This window comes from Oncorhynchus clarkii, chromosome 22, assembly GCF_045791955.1.
Source record: "Oncorhynchus clarkii lewisi isolate Uvic-CL-2024 chromosome 22, UVic_Ocla_1.0, whole genome shotgun sequence".
NCBI lineage: Eukaryota > Metazoa > Chordata > Actinopteri > Salmoniformes > Salmonidae > Oncorhynchus > Oncorhynchus clarkii.
In genome coordinates, this window is record NC_092168.1 from 35,476,034 (window position 1) to 35,498,293 (window position 22,260).

The following is a 22,260-nucleotide window of genomic DNA, read 5'->3' on the forward strand; positions in this document are numbered from 1 at the left end:
ACAGCAAGCTAGCTAGCTAAATTGCCATAAATGTTTAATGCTTTGAACCTGTCCACAAATTACCGTATTATAATTGGTTCAGAGTTTGTTTTGATATTTCAACCTGCTCGCGTCTGGTGTGGGGGGGACAAAATCAGCACTGGTGCGGTCTGGTCAGCACGTAACACTCCTGGTCTTTCTGTTCTGCTAGCTGTGCATTAACTTGTGCTGCCCAAAGAGTAGGCTACAAAAATCAAATCAAATTTTATTTTTCACATGCGCTGAATACAACAGGTCCTTAACCAACAATGCAGTTTTAAGAAAAATAAGTGTCAAGAAAGTATTTGCTAAAATAAGCTGAAGTAAAACACACAAAAAGAAGAAGAAGAAGAAATTAGAAAAATAACAAATAATTAAAAAGCACCAATAAAATAACAGTAGCGAGGCTATATACAGGGGTACTGGTACAGAGTAAATGTGCGGGGGCACAGGTTAGTCAAGGTAATTGAGGTAATATGTACATGTAGGTAGAGGCAAAGTGACTATGCATAGATAATAAACAGAGAGTAGCAGCAGAAGCTGGACTAATGAGTCTTTGGGGAACAGTTCAGCTGCCCTTTAGTGCCTGACGCTCCACAACTCTAAACACGATACAGATAACAAATAGCACCCGAGAGCTATAGTGAAAAGAGAAGTGGAGAGGCAGAGGATGAAGGATATATTGGTTTGATTGCTCCTAACATGGGAGATGAAATGACTCTCATGTCCCACACTTGAGAAAATGAAAAACTAGCTCAAGAAACATAGCTCTTGCACTTCCATCCAGACTGTGGACCCACAGTTATCTGCAGTCTGTGTTGGTGAACCAGATAGAATATCAATGCGACATTGTCATTACTATTGTTTTTTTAATTATTATTATTTTTCACATTTATTTAACCAGGTAGACAAGTTGATAACAAGTTCTCATTTACAATTGCGACCTGGCCAAGATAAAGCAAAGCAGTTCGACACATACAACAACACAGAGTTACAGATGGAATAAACAAACATACAGTCAATAATACAATAGAAAACGTCTATATACAGTGTGTGCAAATGAGGTAAGATAAGGGAGGTAAGGCAATAAATAGGCCATAGTGGCGAAGTAATTACAATATAGCAATGAAACACTGGAGTGATAGATGTGCAGAAGACAAATGTGCAAGTAGAGATACTGGAGAGCAAAGGAGCAAAATAAATAAATACAGTATGGGGATGGTGTAGTTGGATGGACTATTTACAGATGGGCTATGTACAGGTGCAGTGATGTGTGAGCTGCTCTGACAGCTGGTGCTTAAAGTTAGTGAGGGAGATATGAGTCTCCAGCTTCAGTGATTTTTGCAATTCTTTCCAGTTATTGGCAGCAGAGAACTGGAAGGAAAAGGCGGCCAAAGGAGGAATTGGCTTTCGGGGGTGACCAGTGAACTATACCTGCTGCTACGGGTGGGTGCTGCTATGGTGACCAGTGAGCTGAGATAAGGCGGGGCCTTAAATAGCAAAGACTTATAGATGATCTGGAGCCAGTGGGTTTGGCGATGAATATGAAGCGAGGACCAGCCAAGGACAGCATACAGGTCACAGTGGTGGGTAGTATATGGGGCTTTGGTGACAAAATGGATGGCACTGTGATAGACTGCATCCAATTTGCTGAGTAGAGTGTTGGAGGCTATTTTGTAAATGACATCGCCGAAGTCAAGGATCGGTAGGATAGTCAGTTTTACGAGGGTATATTTGGCAGCATGAGTGAAGGAAGCCGGTTCTAGATTGTTTTGCATTGGAGATGCTTAATGTGAGTCTGGAAGGAGAGTTTACATCTTAACCAGACACCTAGGTATTTGTAGATGTCAGAACCGTCCAGAGTAGTGATGCTGGACGGGCATTCAGGTGCTGGTAGCGATCGGTTGAAGAGCATGCATTTAGTTTTATTTGCATTGAAGAGCAGTTGGAGGCCACGGAATGAGAGTTAAATGGCATTAAAGCTCGTCTGGAGGTTTGTTAACACAGTGTCCAAAGAAGGGCCAGAAGCACACAGAATGGTATCATCTGTGTAGAGGTGGAGCAGAGAATCACCAGCAGCAAGAGTGACATCCTTGACGTATACAGAGAAAAGAAAGAAACCAAGGCTGTTGAGTCTGCCGATAAGAATGTGGTGATTCGAAAGCCATGGCCAGGTCTATTAATATAGCTGCACTATATTGTCTCTTATCGATAGAGGTTATGATATCGTTTAGGACCTTGAGCGCGGCTGAGGTGCACTCATGATCAGGTCGGAAACCAGATTGCATAGCGGAGAAGCTGCCCTGCTGATTTGTACCGGTCCAGATTTTGCAGATCTTTCAGAACATCAGCTATCTGGACTTGGGTGAAGGAGAAATGGGGAGGCTTGGCCAGCCGTAGAAAAATGCTTATTGAAATTCTCCATTATCGTGGATTTATCGGTGGTGACAGTGTTTCCTAGCCTCAGTGCAGTGGGAAGCTGGGAGGAGGTGCTCTTATTCTCCATGGACTTTACAGTGTCCCAAAACTTTTTGGAGTTTGTGCTGTTAAATGGCATTAAAGCTCGTCTGGAGGTTTGTTAACACAGTGTCCAAAGAAGGGCCAGAGACTATGGGTTCGCGCCCAGGCTGTGTCGTAACCGGCCGCGACCGGGAGGTCCGTGGGGCGACGCACAATTGGCCTAGCGTCGTCAGGGTTAGGGAGGGCTTGGCTGGTAGGGATGTCCTTGTCTCATTGCGCACCAGCGACTCCTGTGGTGGGCCGGGCACAGTGTGCGCTAACCAAGGTGCACAGTGTTTCCTCCGACACATGGGTGCGGCTGTCTTCCGGGTTGGATGCGCGCTGTGTAAAGAAGCAGTGCGGCATGGTTGGGTTGTGTATGGGAGAACGCATGACTTTCAACCTTCGTCTCTCCCGAGCCAGTACGGGAGTTGTAGCGATGAGACAAGATAGTGGCTACTAAAACAATTGAATACCAGGAAATTGGGGAGAAAAAAGGGGTAAAAATTCAACAACAAAAAAAGGAAAAAAATAAAAAGCTAGCCTTTGCTTTCCTAAATGACAGTGTATATTGGTTCCTAACTTCCCTGCAAAGTTGCATATCGCGGGGGCTATTCGAAGCTAATACAGTATGCCACAGGATGTTTTTGTGCTGGTCAAGGGCAGTCAGGTCTGGAGTGAACCACGGGCTATATCTGTTCCCGATTCTAAATTTTTTTGAATGGGAAATGCTTATTTAAGATTGCACTTTTAAAGAATAACCAGGCATCTTCTACTGACGGAATGAGGTCAATATCCTTCCAGGATACCCGGGCTAGGTCGATTAAAAAGGCCTGCTCGCTGAAGTGTTTTAGGGAGCGTTTGACAGTGATGAGGGTTGGTCGTTTGAACGCAGACCCATTATGGACGAAAGCAATGAGAGTGATCGCTGAGATCCTGGTTGAAGAGAGCAGAGGTGTATTTGGAGGGCAGGTTGGGTAGGATGATATCTATGAGGGTGCCTGTGTTTACAGATTTGGGTTTGTACCTGGTAGGTTCATTGATCATTTGTGTGAGATTGAGGGCATCAAGCTTAGATTGTAGGATGGCTGGGGTGTTAAGCATGTCCCAGTTTAGGTCACCTAACAGCACGAGCTCTGAAGATAGATGGGGGGCAATCGATTCATTTGGTGTCCAGGGCACAGCTGGGGACAGAAGGTGGTCTATAGCAAGCGACAACGGTGAGGGACTTGTTTCTGGAAAGGTGGATTTTTAAAAGTAGAAGCTCAAATTGTTTGGGCACAGACTTGGATAATAAGACAGATCTCTGCAGGCTATCTCTGCAGTAGATTGCAACTCCTCCCCCTTTGGCACTTCTATCTTGTTGAAAAATGTTATAGTTAGGGATAGAAATGTAAGAGTTTTTGGTGGCCTTCCTAAGCCAGGATTCAGACACTGCTAAGACATCTGGGTTGGCAGAGTGTGCTAAAGCAGTGAATAAAACAAACCTAGGGTGGAGGCTTCTAATGTTAACATGCATGAAGCCAATGCTTTTACGGTTACAGAAGTCAACAAATGAGAGCACCTGGGGAATAGGTGTGGTACTGGGGGCTACAGGGCCTCGGTTAACCTCTACATCACCAGAGGAGTAGTAGGATAAGGGTACGGCTAAAGGCTATAAGAACTGGTCGTCTAGTACGTTCGGAACAGAGAGTAAACGGAGCAGGTTTCTGGGCGCGGTAGAATAGATTCAATGCATAATGTACAGACAAAGGTATGGTAGGATGTGAATACAGTGGAGGTAAACCAAGGCATTGAGTGACGATGAGAGAGGTATTGTCTCTGGAGACATCAATTAAACCAGGTGAGGTCACCGCATGTGTGGGAGGCGGGACAAGAGGGCATATTGAGGCATATTGAGCAGTGCTGAAGGCTCTACAGTGAAATAAGACAATAATCACTAACCAAAACGGCAAAATCATGTTACTGGCATATCATGTTAGTTGCCATTGTTATACTTCAATTTTTTACCTAGGTAAATCAGTTAAGAACAAATTCTTATTTTCAATGAGGGCCTTGGAACAGTGAGTTAACTGCCTTGTTCAGGGGCAGAACGACAGAGCTTGTCAGCTCAGAGATTCGATCTTGCAACCTTTCGGTTACAAGTCCAACGCTCTAACCACTAGGCTACCTTCCACCCCCATTTAAGCTTGAAGGCTATTCAAATGGTACTTTCACTATGCACATGAACCTCCTAATTTCCCTGCATTACCCAAGACCCTTATTAACATTTGTATTCATTAAATTACCCATTGAAACACAGCAGTAGATTTTATATATTTACCATCTTGCTGCTTATATCGGTGGGAGATCAGGACATTGGTCGTTTTCTCTAGACCCAAGTGGAGAAACTCCACAGGCTGTTTGCCATACTTGTGAACTCTGAAGACTTCATGTTTTAGACCAGTCCCGTAGATGTAGTCTTCAAATATGTCAATCCTGTATGGCTGGGATATTCCTGGGAACACAGCCATGGAAACAGAATGAAGGCAGGGTGGAAAGAAGCATATGACCATGAACACTGAAAAAATATAATAATATATATATGTTTTTTAGAAAATCCTATTTGGGATGGTAAAATGTTTTCAGTGCAAACTTAAATGCCTAAAACCAAATATAAAGTATGTAGAAAAGATAATGGAGCTATATATTTTCCTTTGAGAACTAACAAAATAAAAACTAGACAGTCAGGGAGAATAAAAATGGTCATGTCATGGAGCCCCTAATGATTTTGTTATAATGTATGAGTCACTCAGATATCATGCAAACCCGGCATAAGTGTTGACAAAATGTGTAGAATTGCAGGAAATGTACTTTAAAAGAACAAAATGCTGTCTCTGCAGCCAAGAGGGCTTCTAAACATTTTGGTGGTAGACTGTGCCATTGGCCACGGCCACTACCCCCCCATGCAACTTTGCCACAGTTGCTGGAAAAAATCCTAAGGGAAACACTAAACACAAACGCACACACTATGTTATTGTAGCAATCTGTTGATAAAATGTAGAGGAAATTAAACAACAATCACATCAGTAGCTAGTATGTGCTTGGAAAGTAAATCTTTGTTTTGTTCTCAGGGTGGTGTTACCGTGTCTGTCCCTGATTGCAACCAGAGGGTCCGACCCATCCAATCTCACACTGCCTATCTCGGAGAGCTCAGGATCAGCCCAGTACAAACGTTGGTTGAAGTAATCGATTGCCAGACCTGGTGAGGATGAGAGAACAAGCTTTATTTTCCTCATGAATTTTGTAAAAATCAATATGGATGCCTTCATTTTGAGAGCATTCAGATTATAAACAATGTTTTTGAAATATTTGAACACAATTGCATGGATTGCAGCTGTCAACATTCCATATAAACTGCAGATAGACTGCATAAACTGACAGTTATTTCATCTATTTCCTTTTGGTAGCTCACTTCCTACGCAGCAGAGAGAAAGTCATTAACATTTAAATGGAATCATTCTACAGGATATATACAGTACCAGTCAAAAGTTTGTGCAAAACTGTCATCAAGACAAGCATGGTGGTTACTTTGAAGAATCTCAAATATATAATCACATTTGGATTTGTTTAACACTTTTTTGGTTACTACATGATTCCATATGTGTTATGTCATAGTTTTGATGTCTTCACTATTATTATACCATGTAGAAAATAGTAAAAACAAAGAAAAACCCTTGAATGAGTAGATGTGTCTAAACTTTTGATTGGTACTGCATATACCAGCATATATATATTTTTTAATTACAGATTTTTGGTGTTAAATCTACTATGTATTTCTATCATGTGGATAAAATACCCAAGTTGCCATGGTGATTAAATCGGTGTGTGTTTTTACACAGATTGTGAATTCCTTCTACCTTGGGGACAGTTCATGGGTCCCTGATATTAAAGGAGGCCAAACCATCTTTAAAAACTAGATCAGCACCAAGTGTCTCCCCCAAGACCATTACAACAGGTTTGGTCTGTCAGAGACACTCATTAACCAGCTTTATCCTCTAGTCTACAACTAGCCTGGGCCCAGATCGGTATTTGCTGTCTTACCAACTCCTACAGTCATTGCCTTTAACAAGATTGTGAAAAAGTGTTATCCTATGGTACAGTATGTTAGCTAAATCAAACATACTAATGTGACATGAGGAGACACTGTACTGTAGATACCTGTTGGTCTCCTGAGGTTCTTCTCCAAAAATATCCTACGCATAGTCCCATCCATAGCCGACTCCTCAATATGAGAATGATCACCTATTACTGTCCAATACATCATCCTGTAGAAGGTACAAAGACAAGTATTTTCTGTTGGGTCTCCATAGCATCTGGTCTAATGGATATCAGGGGATTAAATGCACAGAGATTGGAATTCCTGTCTATATTTATAGAATCCCTGCTATAGTTAAAGAATCCCTGTAATCCCTGTCTATACTTATAGAATCCCTGTAATCCCTGTCTATACTTATAGAATCCCTGCTATAAATTATAGAATCCCTGTAATCCCTGTCTATACTTATAGAATCCCTGTAATCCCTGTCTATACTTACAGAATCCCTGTAATCCCTGTCTATACTTATAGAATCCCTGTAATCCCTGTCTATATTTATATAATCCCTGCTATAGTTAAAGAATCCCTGTAATCCCTGTCTATACTTATATAATCCCTGTAATCCCTGTCTATACTTATAGAATCCCTGTAATCCCTGTCTATACTTATAGAATCCCTGCTATAAATTATAGAATCCCTGTAATCCCTGTCTATACTTATAGAATCCCTGTAATCCCTGTCTATACTTACAGAATCCCTGTAATCCCTGTCTATACTTATAGAATCCCTGTAATCCCTGTCTATATTTATATAATCCCTGCTATAGTTAAAGAATCCCTGTAATCCCTGTCTATACTTATATAATCCCTGTAATCCCTGTCTATACTTATAGAATCCCTGTAATCCCTGTCTATACTTATAGAATCCCTGCTATAAATTATAGAATCCCTGTAATCCCTGTCTATACTTATAGAATCCCTGTAATCCCTGTCTATACTTATAGAATCCCTGCTATAAATTATAGAATCCCTGTAATCCCTGTCTATACTTATAGAATCCCTGTAATCCCTGTCTATACTTACAGAATCCCTGTAATCCCTATCTATACTTATAGAATCCCTGTAATCCCTGTCTATATTTATAGAATCCCTGCTATAGTTGAAGAATCCCTGTAATCCCTGTCTATACTTATAGAATCCCTGTAATCCCTGTCTATACTTATAGAATCCCTGTAATCCCTGTCTATACTTATAGAATCCCTGTAATCCCTGTCTATACTTATAGAATACCTGTAATCCCTGTCTATATTTATAGAATCCCTGTAATCCCTGTCTATACTTATAGAATCCCAGGAACCACTGATATATTTATGGAATCCTTGTCAAATACTGTATGTATGGCTTAACAAATCAGTAAAGAAAACACATTTTGGAAACCATCTTGGACGTATTTTTCAAAATTGCACAGACGTCTTCCTTCACCAGAGTTACAAAATAATGACAAAGCAAAAAGGTATAAAGTGACAACATAATGATGAAATTGAACATTGTATGAAAAGGATGCTCTTACCCTTGCGGTGGGTTGACAGCGATGGCGTAAGGCTCTCCTGCAATGTCAGTTATCAGACGGGTGCAATTTGGCCCTCTGAGCTGGCCCACGTTTATAGAGTATCTGAGCTTAGTCCAGTGGGCTGTGTAATAGCTGAACCAGTGCATTCGAGAGTGGTCTGTCCAATAGATATTTCCTGTAATCCAGTCAGCAGACACATCCCTCGGTCTACGGAAGTCTGAACACTGCAAGGAAAATCAGAGCTTGTAAACATGAAAGCGTGAACATGACAAAGACTTTCAAGGTATTTGTATTAAATATGGCAAATAAAGTTTAACATTCAGATGTGAAGAATTGTGTTATCCATTGACATATTTGGATGCACTCACTATTCTTTCCCCTATCAAACATGATAACGGTATATTTAATCCAATACTTGATGCTAGTAAAGGTTTAGTAGCCTATGCTTAATGTGTAAGAAGTATTGCGTGTGATCAGGTTATTCTATACAGTAATGTTTCAAATGAGACAACAATGGCTCAAACTTTAGATCAATGTACATCATGGTATTTGAATAATAGTATCTCCAAATTACATTGAAAGATGTGTGTCATTAATCGTAAAACAATTTACTGGCTTTCTTTGAGTTTGTCAGTAGCCATATCTACAAATGAGAAAAATGAATCGTCTGTCATTGCATTAAAGGGGAACAACGGCAAATTTCAAAAATATATCTATGTTTCTAAACCCCTCTTACTAGTTGATGGACTGTCTGTCAAAGCGTGTATATCTCTCACTCAGGGAGAGCGAGGTAGAACTAGAGCTACATAACAGAGTTATAAAACTTTCCAGTAGCCGCAGCGCTAGATAGAACTTTGTGTAATATCTTTAATCTACGAAAAATATAAAACATTCTATCAAACCAAAAATACAACATTTGTGAAGTCCAATCGATTGTGAGATATGGCATATACATTTTATGTGATCCATTTGGGTCACGGGTTCACAATTTGACAATTTCTGAGGAAAGGAGCCGACCTTATTCCACCTCCCACTTTTATCTTGTAACTCCATTGTACATAATTGCACCTGCCAATCAACACTGTCCATATTCCCTATTAACAGTTGGCTACACACCAAAATATATCTACTAAATTTAGAATGAAAGACTAGTGAGATTGCAACATAACATCCACTTCATAGGATGACACATATGGGCTAAAAGGCTCATGTATGTACAAATGTTTCATTAGACTGTAATGTTCCTACAGTAGCCAGCTGACAGCAAACATATCCTTCTAAATTAATTTGTTGCAGATATAATAGATAGATGCATGCATCAGTAGCTAGGCTATCGAAATGCGACTCATGCTCACTGTCCAAGTTTTCATTGGGGTAGATCAAATATTCTATTATTAAAATGATTATTAGCCTACATTTACATTTTCAAATCGGTAGAATAATGCAATCATTTACAAAACTATGCAGAGGATTTAATTTGCAAGCCAGGGCCAAATTACCTTCCTCGAGCAAGCAGAAGAATGTCATAATGTAACCATTATTGAAAGGTATTCCTATAGCCTTTGTTTAAATCAAATACTCTTGCATAAAATACCCTACATGTGAAAGTCGTATATTGATTATGTATAGCATAGAAGAATGATGATCACAATCAACAGCTGCAGTGTTTGCTCATTGGATTACCCATATCATGGAATAGGCTATGTGAAAGTTTATCAAGACAAAAGGCAGACACATGGAATTATTTGTTTTGGATGGATGGTTGACAAGATAGAAAGGTAGGCGGATATTTTCTTATCTAAATGTGGGTGAAGCTTTTCTTCAGTATACATTTATCGAGCTTGTTATGCGTGTTGTACTGTACTCGCACCAGGGAAAAACCTTATTGCCTATTGTGCAATATATTTCAAACTTCTAACAAACTACACCAGCGACATCAATTAGGAGATAAAGGTTGTGGGCACAGTGTTTCTGATCAGATTGACAATTATGTATTTGTGTGGCTACGATGCCATCTTTAGAGCACAGCATTTTCTGATTTGTTTCCAGAGCATTGAAAGAGAGAAATTAAATAGGCTACTAGCGAGGTCTGATAATGCTTCTAAAAATATAGTAAAAGGCGTGTTGTGTTGGGTGATGTGCTAACGTCGAATATAGGCCATTTTGAAAACTTCCAGTGTGTTGTGTTTCTGAGGAGCCCCCTTGTGTGTGTGTTGTTGCATGAGCTGGCTGCTGTTCCCTCCTTGCTTGGCCGGGATCTCGGAAAAGGTACAATTGTGAACCCGCGACCCAAATTGTTCACATAAAATGTTATGTCATATCTCCCAATCGATTGGCTTTCCCTATTTTAGTAATTTCGCTGTGACAGAACGTTTATATTTTATTCCATAAAGTTCTATCTAGCACTGCACTGAGTGGGGGGCTGTATAACCCTGTGACGTAGCTCTCCCTCTAGCTCCACCTTGTCTCCCTGAGTGAGAGAGGTGGGCACATTGACAGACAGTCCAACATCAAGGCAGAGGGGGTTAGGAACATAGACAATTTTTCAAAAATGTGTTGTTATTCTCCTTTATTTCAAACAAAACCTGGAAAAAGCTTGGCACCTTCCTAATGTTCTGTACTCTAGCTCACATGAGATATGTGACTATATGAGATACATTTAATCTTCAAGCACTCACTGCTATATTCACGCTCTCACGGCTAATCATTTTATAATTAATTGTGCTCAAATGCAGTAACCAAGGCATACTGTAGCTTCAATGGATTTAGAAAATAAAAAAGCATGCATATCTTGTGATAGTGTTACTTAAACATTACTGTAGATATGCTGTGGATATTAGTAAGCGGACATTGAATGGACAATATCATACATTTCAAAGTAAAGTAGACTTTCCAACCACCCTAACCACACCTTTGGAAATACTTACTATGTTTCCGACATTAGTTTTAGTTTGACTCTTGTCTAGGATTTCTTTGTAAAAAAGTCCACCGGGGTTAAACTGGGTAGCCCAGATAACCTTTTGTTGGTGTAACAGAGCATCCATCCCAATAATGCGGGCATTGTCCTCGATGCGAGTGAGGAGTTTGTGTCCATGGCTCTGGTTAAACGGATACACAAAACTTCGGATTTCAGTGTCATTAGCTATGTAGAGCACTCGATCTTCTGGTCCTGCCCGTTGTTGAGTTATTAATATGCAAAAAAAATGAAAAGTGGCTAAATTCCATTTGGGGTTTTAAACAACAGTTTGACAGCATATTTAATTTACAGAAGAAAAAAAGTATAATATATGGCAATCAAGTCATATATAAACATTCTTGGGCAGTTTTCTGGACACATTAAGCCTAGACTTGGACTAAAAAGCATTTTTGATGCAGATTCTACTTAGATTTTTCTTTTTATTCCAGGATTAGGATGAATCTGTGTCCAACAAACTTCCCCCATATATATGACATGTTCCTTGTGGATCAGGATAATAATATATAATCACATAGTAACAAGACCAGTAATTTATTACTACTACTACCTGTGGTGCCAATCAGTAGGAATAGTGGGGATAGAGGGGATATGTCATTAAAATGGGAAAAGTGCCTTCAGAAAGCATTCATACCCATTGACTTATTCCACATTTTGTTGTGTTACAGCCTGAAATCGAAATGGATTAAATGTATTTTTCACTCACCCATCTACACACAATTCTCCATAACGACAAAGTGAAAACATGTTTTTATAAATGTTTGCTAAATTATTGAAAATGAAAGAAATATCTCATTTGCATATGTATTCACACCCCTTTGTTATGACAATACCAAATTGAGCTTAGGTGCATCCAATTTCCCTTGATCATCCTTGAGATGTCGCTACAACTTGATTGGTGTCCACCTGTGGCCAATTCAATTGTTTGGACATGATTTAGAAAGAAACACACCTGTCTATATAAAAGGTCCAACAGTTGACAATGCATGTCAGAGCAGAAACTACATCTCCAAGATAGAATTGTGATGAGGCATATATCTGAGGAAGGGCATACAACAATGTTGAAAGTTTCCAAAAGCACAGTGATCTCCATCATTGGGAAACTGAAAAAATATGGAACTGCCCAGACTCTGCCTAGAGCTGGCTGTCTGATCAAACTGAGCAACCGGGCAAGAAGGACCTTGGTCAGGGAGGTGACCAAGAACCCAATGACCACTGACAGAACTACAAAGTTCCTTGGCTGAGATGGGAGAACATGACAGAAGGACAACAGTTTTTACAGCACTTCACCAATCTGTGCATTATAGGAGTAGCCAGACAGAAGTCACTCCTGAGAAAAAGACACATGACAGCATGCCTTGAGTTTGCAAAAAGGCAAGTGAAAAACTCTGAGATGTGGTCTGATGAGACAAAAATGTTACTATTTGGCCTAAATACAAAGTGCTATGTCTGGAAAAAAGCCAGGCACAGCTCACCACCCGTCTTACACCATCACTACCAGGTGATGTGCTATGGGGATGTTTTTCAGTGGCAGGGCCTGGGAGACTGGTAAGGATAGAGGAAACATTTAATGGAGCCAAATACAGGCAAATCCCCGATGCGAACCCGCTTCAGAGTGCAAACAACCTAAGACTGGGGTGAAGGCGAAGATTTACATTCCAACAGGACAATGACACCAAGCATACAGACAAACCAGAATGTGAAAGTCCTTGAATGGCCTCGCAAAAGCCCATACTTGAATTCCATTGAAAATCTTTGGAAACTTAACTGAGCTTAAGAAAATCTGCAAGGAAGAATGGGAGAAAATCCCCAAATCAAGATATACCAAAGCTGTAATCGACTCCAAATGTGCTTCTGCAAAGTATTGACTCAGGGGTGTAAATATTTATGTTTCATTTTCAATACATTTGCAAAAATGTCGAAACATGTTTTCCCTGTCATTATGGGGTATTGTGTGTCGATGGTTGAGAAGAAAAAAATGATTTAATATATTTTAATTTCAAGGTTGTAACACAACAACATTTAGAATATGTTATACTCTCCGAAGGCACTGTGTCACAGTGGTGTATACACCCGTAACTTTAACCCTTTAGAGAAAAGATGTGAAATAGATTTTAGTGAATATTGCCAATCATTATTAATATAATCCTTATTGGTCACATCAGAAACAGCTCAGTTTTATACTATCTAAATTGTTAAATGACTGGTCTTGTATACATTCAGTATTACTTATACATTCCTGTTGTCTTCATGTAAAAGTTATCTGATCACTATGACAGTATCTTTACAATGAAGAGTGGTAAGGATAATGTACAGTTTCATCTATTGAATAAAACTAATCTTTTCAAATAAAGGGTATACAATATTCAAGAAAATTTTGCAGTTCATAGAAATACATAATATACTAACAGTATACTGTTTTAATTCGTTTTAGCTTAAAAATATCAGATACAATACTGTATATCAATTGAAACTACAACAGTAAAAAAAATCCTAGCTCAATTTGTGGCACATCAAGATGATAGTTCAATGTAATTCAGTTAGATCATACAGTAATAAAATGGTCCATACCTTTGACTATACAGTTTCTATTGATTTCCTTGAAATTCTTGTCACAAGTACACTTGTAGGATCCTTTAGTGTTTGTACAATAGTGAGCACATGTGTCAAACTCAAGACACTCATTGATTTCTGAGGAGAAAAGGAAAAACACTCAGTTACTGTACTGCACATGGAAACAGTTAAGCTGCCATACCTCTCAAATCAGAAATGTCAGTTAATGTTGATATTGCCCTAACCTATAGGATTTGAGGATACCTATTGTATACTGAAATTAAAATAAAAAATACTTTAAAAAAAAAGTGAGATTTGCACTAGATTGGACAGTTGTAATGTCAACATTTGGTATATATCATAAAAATGTATGAAAACAAAAATGTGCTATTTGGTCTTAAGTTAAGGGTTAGGCATAAAGTTAGCAGTATGGTTAAATTCAGGGTTAAGGTTAGATTTAAAATCGGATGTTACGACTTTGTGGCTGAGAGACTACCCTGCAGAGCTGCCTACCAGTAAATGAGTCATCCCAATTAATGCCAACCTGCTAAAAAAATATATATAAATTGCTGTTAACACTGGTTCTGTTTCACATGTTGAAGCACGTTCATATACCAGCTTTACTAAGCAACAGTTACTAAGTCATATTCAGAGTAGCAGTCAGCTGATGTGATGACAACATGCATAGGAAGTCTAGGTTTAAATGGTCCTTGGTTATCTTTCAGAAAGAGTCTTAACCCATTACGAAAGTGGCAATTACAACTTGAGTACTTAGTTACTCTCCCCCTTAATAGAATAATCAATAACCACTGAGCACAAAAGCAATAACTAGGAGGCAAAAGCCAGGTTTAGAGTTCAGTTTATAATCGCAGATATCGTTATCTCCAACTAAATTATGCATAACTTGCCTACTCAATCCATAATTACTTAAGCTCATTGAGACTGGATGGCTTACTATATTATCTGTAAGTGAAAGCTACTAAGATACTATAAACACCTACTCGGAGATAAATATATTGAAGGAATTGGTGTCTGTAAGGAAAAACTAGAAAGCAATATGTTATGTATATTGTTCATTAACCACGGCTATGTACATATTTAACCATATTAGTTAAACGTATATATTTCTTAAATGTGTTAAAGAATGCCATTTATTATTACAGTAACGTTATTCTGTCTAATTAAACAGTGAGGGGAAAACCAGGACGTACAGTACCTTCACACTGGGCAGTCTTCAGATTCCTCCTGAAGCCAGATTTGCACTGACATATTGCATTTGTGTTTGTCTGATTGCAAATTGCATCCTCCCCACATGGGTTTGTTTTCTTTCCACATATGTCTCCATTGGAAGCTACAGTCGAAGACAATGTGATTGCACATGAAAACACATTTCTATACATCGAATATACTTGCAAAAAGTTGTTCCATTGATGTGTGGAAGCCAGGTGAAGATCAACTTTCTTCAAACAAACAAAAACTCAGCAAATTTGGATCATGTATTGCCATAAATGTTCTGACATCATCTAACATTTGGATCTAGCAGAAGAATATAGCAGAAGAGCCCTAGATTATCTCACGGATCAAGTTCCTCCCTAGAAACATTTAATACTTCAATCTAAACAGAAGGATATTGATCTGTGTGACACACAAAACACACACACATACAGGCCTTGCAGTCTTGCTCATCCGATCCCCCGTCCCCACAGTCAATGAAGAGGTCACACTGCAGCTGGGCTGGGATGCATCGCTGGGTACTGCAGGTGAACTCTGCCTTCCCACACCGTCTGGGTCTGCCAGACACCACCTCTGCTTTGGGACGCACACAGAAGCCAAACACACGTCAGGCTGCATCGGCAACAGAGAAGGCATTTGCATGAAAGGATGAGTGGAACTCTGAGATATCTTTATATGATGTGATGTGGAGTTTGTAGGGAAATCAAAGGAACTTGACTAATACAACAGTGTTGCTGTTGTCGCACTGATACGATTAGGAAAAATGTTTTATTGGAATATACAATTTCCTTAGTTCAACATTCTTGATTAAGAAAAATATAATGTAATTTCAACTGTAGCTGGTGTAAACTCACCACATTCCTCCTCATCCGAGTTATCCCCACAGTCGTCAACCTTGTTACACAGTTGGTCAGGGCGCAGACACACACGGTCATTTCTGCATCGGTGTGGCCGTGTGGGGGGACAGGAAAGTTTGGCTGGAGGGGAGAAGAATAACACAAGTATTGCAGACAGTCAAATACAGTTTAGTTCATTCAACATAGTCCATTCTAGTCTATTTGAATTACTCCATTCTAGTCCATTCAACAAAGTCGATTCGAGTCCATTCAACAGAATCCACCATTTCAAACATGAATATGACCTTGCATGGAGTTATAATAAAATATCCATCAAAGATCTAAGTTGTTATTTCAACCCACCACACATCTCTGTGTCCTCATCTGAGTTGTCTCCACAGTCGTCCTTGCCATCACACACCCACGCATGGAGCTTGCATAAGGTGTTGTTGCAAATGAACTCATCAGGACGGCAGAAGAAGATGCCTGAAATTACAAACGGAAGGTTAACAGTAGTGCTATGGGCTTTCTTTCACAAGGCTGTCTTATAGCTAGGTTTTTCCATTTCCTTCTAAACTTCTATTCAATAGCATTGTGCTATCACTACAGTGTCTGTATGAAAGAACATTCTTGTTAGCAAAGTCAGTGCTTAGTCAGAATATGACTATTGTTTTGTACACCTTTCACAGAAAAACACATGGCTAGAATGGTGATTGATATGCTACTAGCCATGTGTTATGTGTGAATTTCAACACCCCTTGTTGCTGACATGGTACTATGAAGGAAGAAAAGCAAATGTGTGTACAATATTGACAGGCATGTAATCTGTATTACAGTGTTCCAGTAAACATGCTCAACTCTACCCATAGTTGCAATCAATGTTCCCTCTAAACTGAGCACATAAGCACATTTCCTCCTGGACTGCCGCACAGAAGAAATGCCATGCAAATACGCAAGAGATTGAACTTCACTCAGTTCGCCCCATTAGTTTGCACTATAGATCAACGTTTTTTCTGTGATTGGATAAACATTATATCAGCCCATTTTCAATGCAACAAACCAAAACAAATCTAACTTTGCAAGATTGAGTCTGTAATTTTGTTGTAGGCAGAGCCAGAGTGCAATGGAGTATAATTGTATTAGTGGTTGCGGTCTTTCAATCATGTGTGAGTGAATGCGCTTTTCAGATGACTTCAGATCAGAGCGCAGAGCCGTTTGCGTACACATTCTGTTGATATTCTTTGCAAGTTAGCGAGTTATTAGCCCAGTTATAGATAAGTATAGGTCAGTAATACTGCTTCCTACAAGAGCACAAAATGTGTTGACTATATTTCAAGCTATTTTTGAAAAGCCAGTCAAGTAAAAATCTTATGTTTTAATTAAAGGGGCAGTGTTGTATTTTGAGACAGGCTTGAATATGCAAATAGGCCAATAGGCAGAGGGGTAGCCTACATTGTCTAAATCACTGTATGGTAAAAATAAATCAAATCACATTTTATTTTATTTGTCACATACACATGGTTAGCAGATGTTGATGTGAGTGTAGCGAAATGCTTGTGCTTCTAGTTCCAACAGTGCAGTAATATCTAACAAGTAGTCTAACAATTCCCCAACATATACCTAATACACACAAATCTAAAGAGGTGAATGAGAATATGTACATGTAAGTACATGGATGAGCGATAGCCGAGTGGCATAGGCAAGGTGCAATAGATGGTGTAAAAAACAGTATATACAGTGCCTTGCGAAAGTATTCGGCCCCCTTGAACTTTGCGACCTTTTGCCACATTTCAGGCTTCAAACATAAAGATATAAAACTGTTTTTTTTTGTGAAGAATCAACAACAAGTGGGACACAATCATGAAGTGGAACGACATTTATTGGATATTTCAAACTTTTTTAACAAATCAAAAACTGAAAAATTGGGCGTGCAAAATGATTCAGCCCCCTTAAGTTAATACTTTGTAGCGCCACCTTTTGCTGCGATTACAGCTGTAAGTCGCTTGGGGTATGTCTCTATCAGTTTTGCACATCGAGAGACTGAAATTTTTTCCCATTCCTCCTTGCAAAACAGCTCGAGCTCAGTGAGGTTGGATGGAGAGCATTTGTGAACAGCAGTTTTCAGTTCTTTCCACAGATTCTCGATTGGATTCAGGTCTGGACTTTGACTTGGCCATTCTAACACCTGGATATGTTTATTTTTGAACCATTCCATTGTAGATTTTGCTTTATGTTTTGGATCATTGTCTTGTTGGAAGACAAATCTCCATCCCAGTCTCAGGTCTTTTGCAAACTCCATCAGGTTTTCTTCCAGAATGGTCCTGTATTTGGCTCCATCCATCTTCCCATCAATTTTAACCATCTTCCAGGTCCCTGCTGAAGAAAAGCAGGCCCAAACCATGATGCTGCCACCACCATGTTTGACAGTGGGGATGGTGTGTTCAGCTGTGTTGCTTTTACACCAAACATAACGTTTTGCATTGTTGCCAAAAAGTTCAATTTTGGCTTCATCTGACCAGAGCACCTTCTTCCACATGTTTGGTGTGTCTCCCAGGTGGCTTATGGCAAACTTTAAACTACACTTTTTATGGATATCTTTAAGAAATGGCTTTCTTCTTGCCACTCTTCCATAAAGGCCAGAGTTGTTGTAACGAGTTTCGTCTTCATACGAAGGAGAGTCGGACCAAAATGCGGCGTGTAGATTGCGATCCATGTTTTAATGAACAAACGTAAAACACGAATCAATGCAAACACTACAAAATAAAGAACGTGATGAACGTCACGAAAACCTAAAACAGCCTATCTGGTGAGAAACACATAGACAGGAACAATCACCCACGACAAACTCAAAGAATATGGCTGCCTAAATATGGTTCCCAATCAGAGACAACGATAAACACCTGCCTCTGATTGAGAACCACTTCAGACAGCCATAGACTTAGCTAGAACACCCCACTAGCTACAATCCCCATAAATACACACCACATACAAAAACCCATGCCACACCCTGGCCTGACCAAATAAATAAAGATAAACACAAAATACTTTGACCAGGGTGTGACAGAACCCCCCCCCTAAGGTGCGGACTCCCGAACGCACCTCAAAACAATAGGGAGGGTCCGGGTGGGCGTCTGTCCATGGTGGCGGCTCCGGCGCGGGACGTGGACCCCACTCAATCAATGTCTTAGTCCCTTCTCCTCGCGTCCCTGGATAGTCCACCCTCGCCGCCGACCATGGCCTAGTAGTCCTCACCCAGAACCCCACTGGACTGAGGAGCAGATCGGGACTGAGGGGCAGCTCGGGACTGAGGCAGCTCGGGACTGAGGGGAAGCTCAGGAGTGAGAGGAAGCTCAGGAGTGAGAGGAAGCTCAGGCAGGTTGATGAATCTACCTGGCTGGCTGGTGGTTTCGGCAGATCTGGAAGAGTCTGGTCGACTGGCAGATCTGGAAGAGTCTGGTCGACTGGCAGATCTGGAAGAGTCTGGTCGACTGGCAGATCTGGAAGAGTCTGGTCGACTGGCAGATCTGGACGAGTCTGGTCGACTGGCAGCTCTGGACGAGTCTGGTCGACTGGCAGCTCTGGACGAGTCTGGTCGACTGGCAGCTCTGGAAGAGTCTGGTCGACTGGCAGCTCTGGAAGAGTCTGGTCGACTGGCAGCTCTGGAAGAGTCTGGTCGACTGGCAGCTCTGGAAGAGTCTGGTCGACTGGCAGCTCTGGAAGAGTCTGGTCGACTGGCAGCTCTGGCTGCTCCATGCTGACTGGCTGCTCCATGATGACTGGTAGCTCTGGCTGCTCCATGCTGACTGGCTGCTCCATGCTGACTGGCAGCTCTGGCTGCTCCATGCTGACTGGCTGCTCCATGCTGACTGGCTGCTCTGGCTGCTCCATGCTGACTGGCTGCTCTGGCTGCTCCATGCTGACTGGCTGCTCCATGCTGACTGGCTGCTCCATGCTGACTGGCGGCCCTGGCTGCTCCATGCTGACTGGCGGCCTTGGCTGCTCCATGCTGACTGGCGGCCCTGGCTGCTCCATGCTGACTGGCGGCCCTGGCTGCTCCATGCTGACTGGCGGCCCTGGCTGCTCCATGCTAACTGGCAGCTCTGGCGGCTCCTTGCAGACTGGCAGCTCTGGCGGCTCCTTGCAGACTGGCAGCTTTGGCGGCATCCTGCAGACAGGCAGCTCTGGCGGCTCCTTGCAGACTGGCAGCTCCATGCAGACTGGCAGCTCCATGCAGACTGGCAGCTCCTTGCAGACTGGCAGCTCCTTGCTAACTGGCAGCTCCTTGCTAACTGGCAGCTCCTTGCTAACTGGCAGCTCCATGCTAACTGGCAGCTCTATGCTAACTGGCAGCTCTATGCTAACTGGCAGCTCTATGCTAACTGGCAGTTCTGAACAGGCGGGAGACTCCGGCAGCGCTGTAGAGAAGGAAGGCTCTAACAGCGCTAAACAGGCGGGAGACTCCGACAGCGCTGGAGAGGAGGAGGGCTCCGACAGCGCTGGACAGGCGAGGCGCACTGTAGGCCTGATGCGTGGTGCTGGCACTGGTGGTACTGGGCCGAGGACACGCACGGGAAGCCTGGTGCGGGGAGCTGCTACCGGAGGGCTGGGGTGTGGAGGTGGCACAGGATGGGTTAGACCGTGAAGGCGTACTGGAGATCTTGAGAGCGGTGCTGGCACAGGACGTGCAAGGCTAGGGAGGTGCACAGGAGGCCTGGTACGTGAGACTGGCACCATCTTCACCAGCCGACTAACACGCACCTCAGGACGAGTATGGAGCGCTGACCCAGGTGCCATCAAATCCCCGACACGCTCCGTCGGGCGAATTCCATGTTTAAAACACCAACACAGCAACTCCCTCATTTCTCTCTCCTCCAATTTCCCCATTAACTCCTTCACAGTCTCTGTTTCGCTCACCTCCAACACCGGCTCTGGTTCTGGTCTCCTCCTTGGCTCCTCACGATAAACAGGGAGAGTTGGCTCAGGTCTGGCTCCTGACTCTGCCACACTCTCCCTGAGCCCCCCCCCAAGAAATTTTTGGGGCTGACTATGGGGCCTCCGTCCGCGCCGCCTTGCTTGCTTCGCAAACTCCATTCTCCTATATCCTTCCGCGCACTGCTCCATCGAATCCCAGGCGGGCTCCAGCACTCTCCCTGGGTCGACCGCCCACCTGTCTATCTCCTCCCAAGAAGTATAGTCCATACTGTACTCCACTTTGGGCTGTTCTTGCCTGTTGACACGCTGCTTGGTCCCTTTGTGGTGGGTGATTCTGTAACGAGTTTCGTCTTCATACGAAGGAGAGTCGGACCAAAATGCGGCGTGTAGATTGCGATCCATGTTTTAATGAACAAACGTAAAACACGAATCAATGCAAACACTACAAAATAAAGAACGTGATGAACGTCACGAAAACCTAAAACAGCCTATCTGGTGAGAAACACATAGACAGGAACAATCACCCACGACAAACTCAAAGAATATGGCTGCCTAAATATGGTTCCCAATCAGAGACAACGATAAACACCTGCCTCTGATTGAGAACCACTTCAGACAGCCATAGACTTAGCTAGAACACCCCACTAGCTACAATCCCCATAAATACACACCACATACAAAAACCCATGCCACACCCTGGCCTGACCAAATAAATAAAGATAAACACAAAATACTTTGACCAGGGTGTGACAGTTGTGCAATATACTAGGATTGTTTTCCTATGGACAGAGTCTCCCACCTCAGCTGTAGATCTCTGCAGTTCATCCAGAGTGATCATGGGCCTCTTGGCTGCATCTCTGATCAGTCTTCTCCTTGTATGAGCTGAAAGTTTAGAGGGACGGCCAGGTCTTGGTAGATTTGCAGTGGTCTGATACTCCTTCCATTTCAATATTATCGCTTGCACAGTGCTCCTTGGGATGTTTAAAGCTTGGGAAATCTTTTTGTATCCAAATCCGGCTTTAAACTTCTTCACAACAGTATCTCGGACCTGCCTGGTGTGTTCCTTGTTCTTCATGATGCTCTCTGCGCTTTTGACGGACCTCTTAGACTATCACAGTGCAGGTGCATTTATACGGAGACTTGATAACACACAGGTGGATTGTATTTATCATCATTAGTCATTTAGGTCAACATTGGATCATTCAGAGATCCTCACTGAACTTCTGGAGAGAGTTTGCTGCACTGAAAGTAAAGGGGCTGAATAATTTTGCACGCCCAATTTTTCAGTTTTTGATTTGTTAAAAAAGTTTGAAATATCCAATAAATGTCGTTCCACTTCATGATTGTGTCCCACTTGTTGTTGATTCTTCACAAAAAAAATACAGTTTTATATCTTTATGTTTGAAGCCTGAAATGTGGCAAAAGGTCGCAAAGTTCAAGGGGGCGGAATACTTTCGCAAGGCACTGTACATGTGATATGAGCAATGTAAGATATGTAAACATAAAAGTGGCATTATTTAGAGTGCATTGTATAAAGTTACTACTGATCCATTTATTAAAGTGGCCAG

General features: G+C 41.6%; 1 protein-coding gene across 1 annotated transcript in view; it reads right to left on the reverse strand.

The window, feature by feature from the left end:
* The window catches only part of LOC139380827 (low-density lipoprotein receptor-related protein 1B-like), a 485,305-nt gene that overhangs the window by 23,923 nt on the left and 439,122 nt on the right, over positions 1–22,260 (reverse strand). The window contains exons 71-80 of the mRNA XM_071123916.1: positions 16,124–16,246; positions 15,779–15,901; positions 15,357–15,500; positions 14,908–15,042; positions 13,710–13,829; positions 11,092–11,333; positions 8,165–8,388; positions 6,718–6,824; positions 5,642–5,758; positions 4,841–5,014 (exon numbers count right to left, since the gene is read on the reverse strand). Of these exons, the coding sequence (XP_070980017.1) occupies positions 4,841–5,014; positions 5,642–5,758; positions 6,718–6,824; positions 8,165–8,388; positions 11,092–11,333; positions 13,710–13,829; positions 14,908–15,042; positions 15,357–15,500; positions 15,779–15,901; positions 16,124–16,246 (1,509 nt within the window). The remainder of the gene's footprint in view (positions 1–4,840; positions 5,015–5,641; positions 5,759–6,717; positions 6,825–8,164; positions 8,389–11,091; positions 11,334–13,709; positions 13,830–14,907; positions 15,043–15,356; positions 15,501–15,778; positions 15,902–16,123; positions 16,247–22,260) is intronic.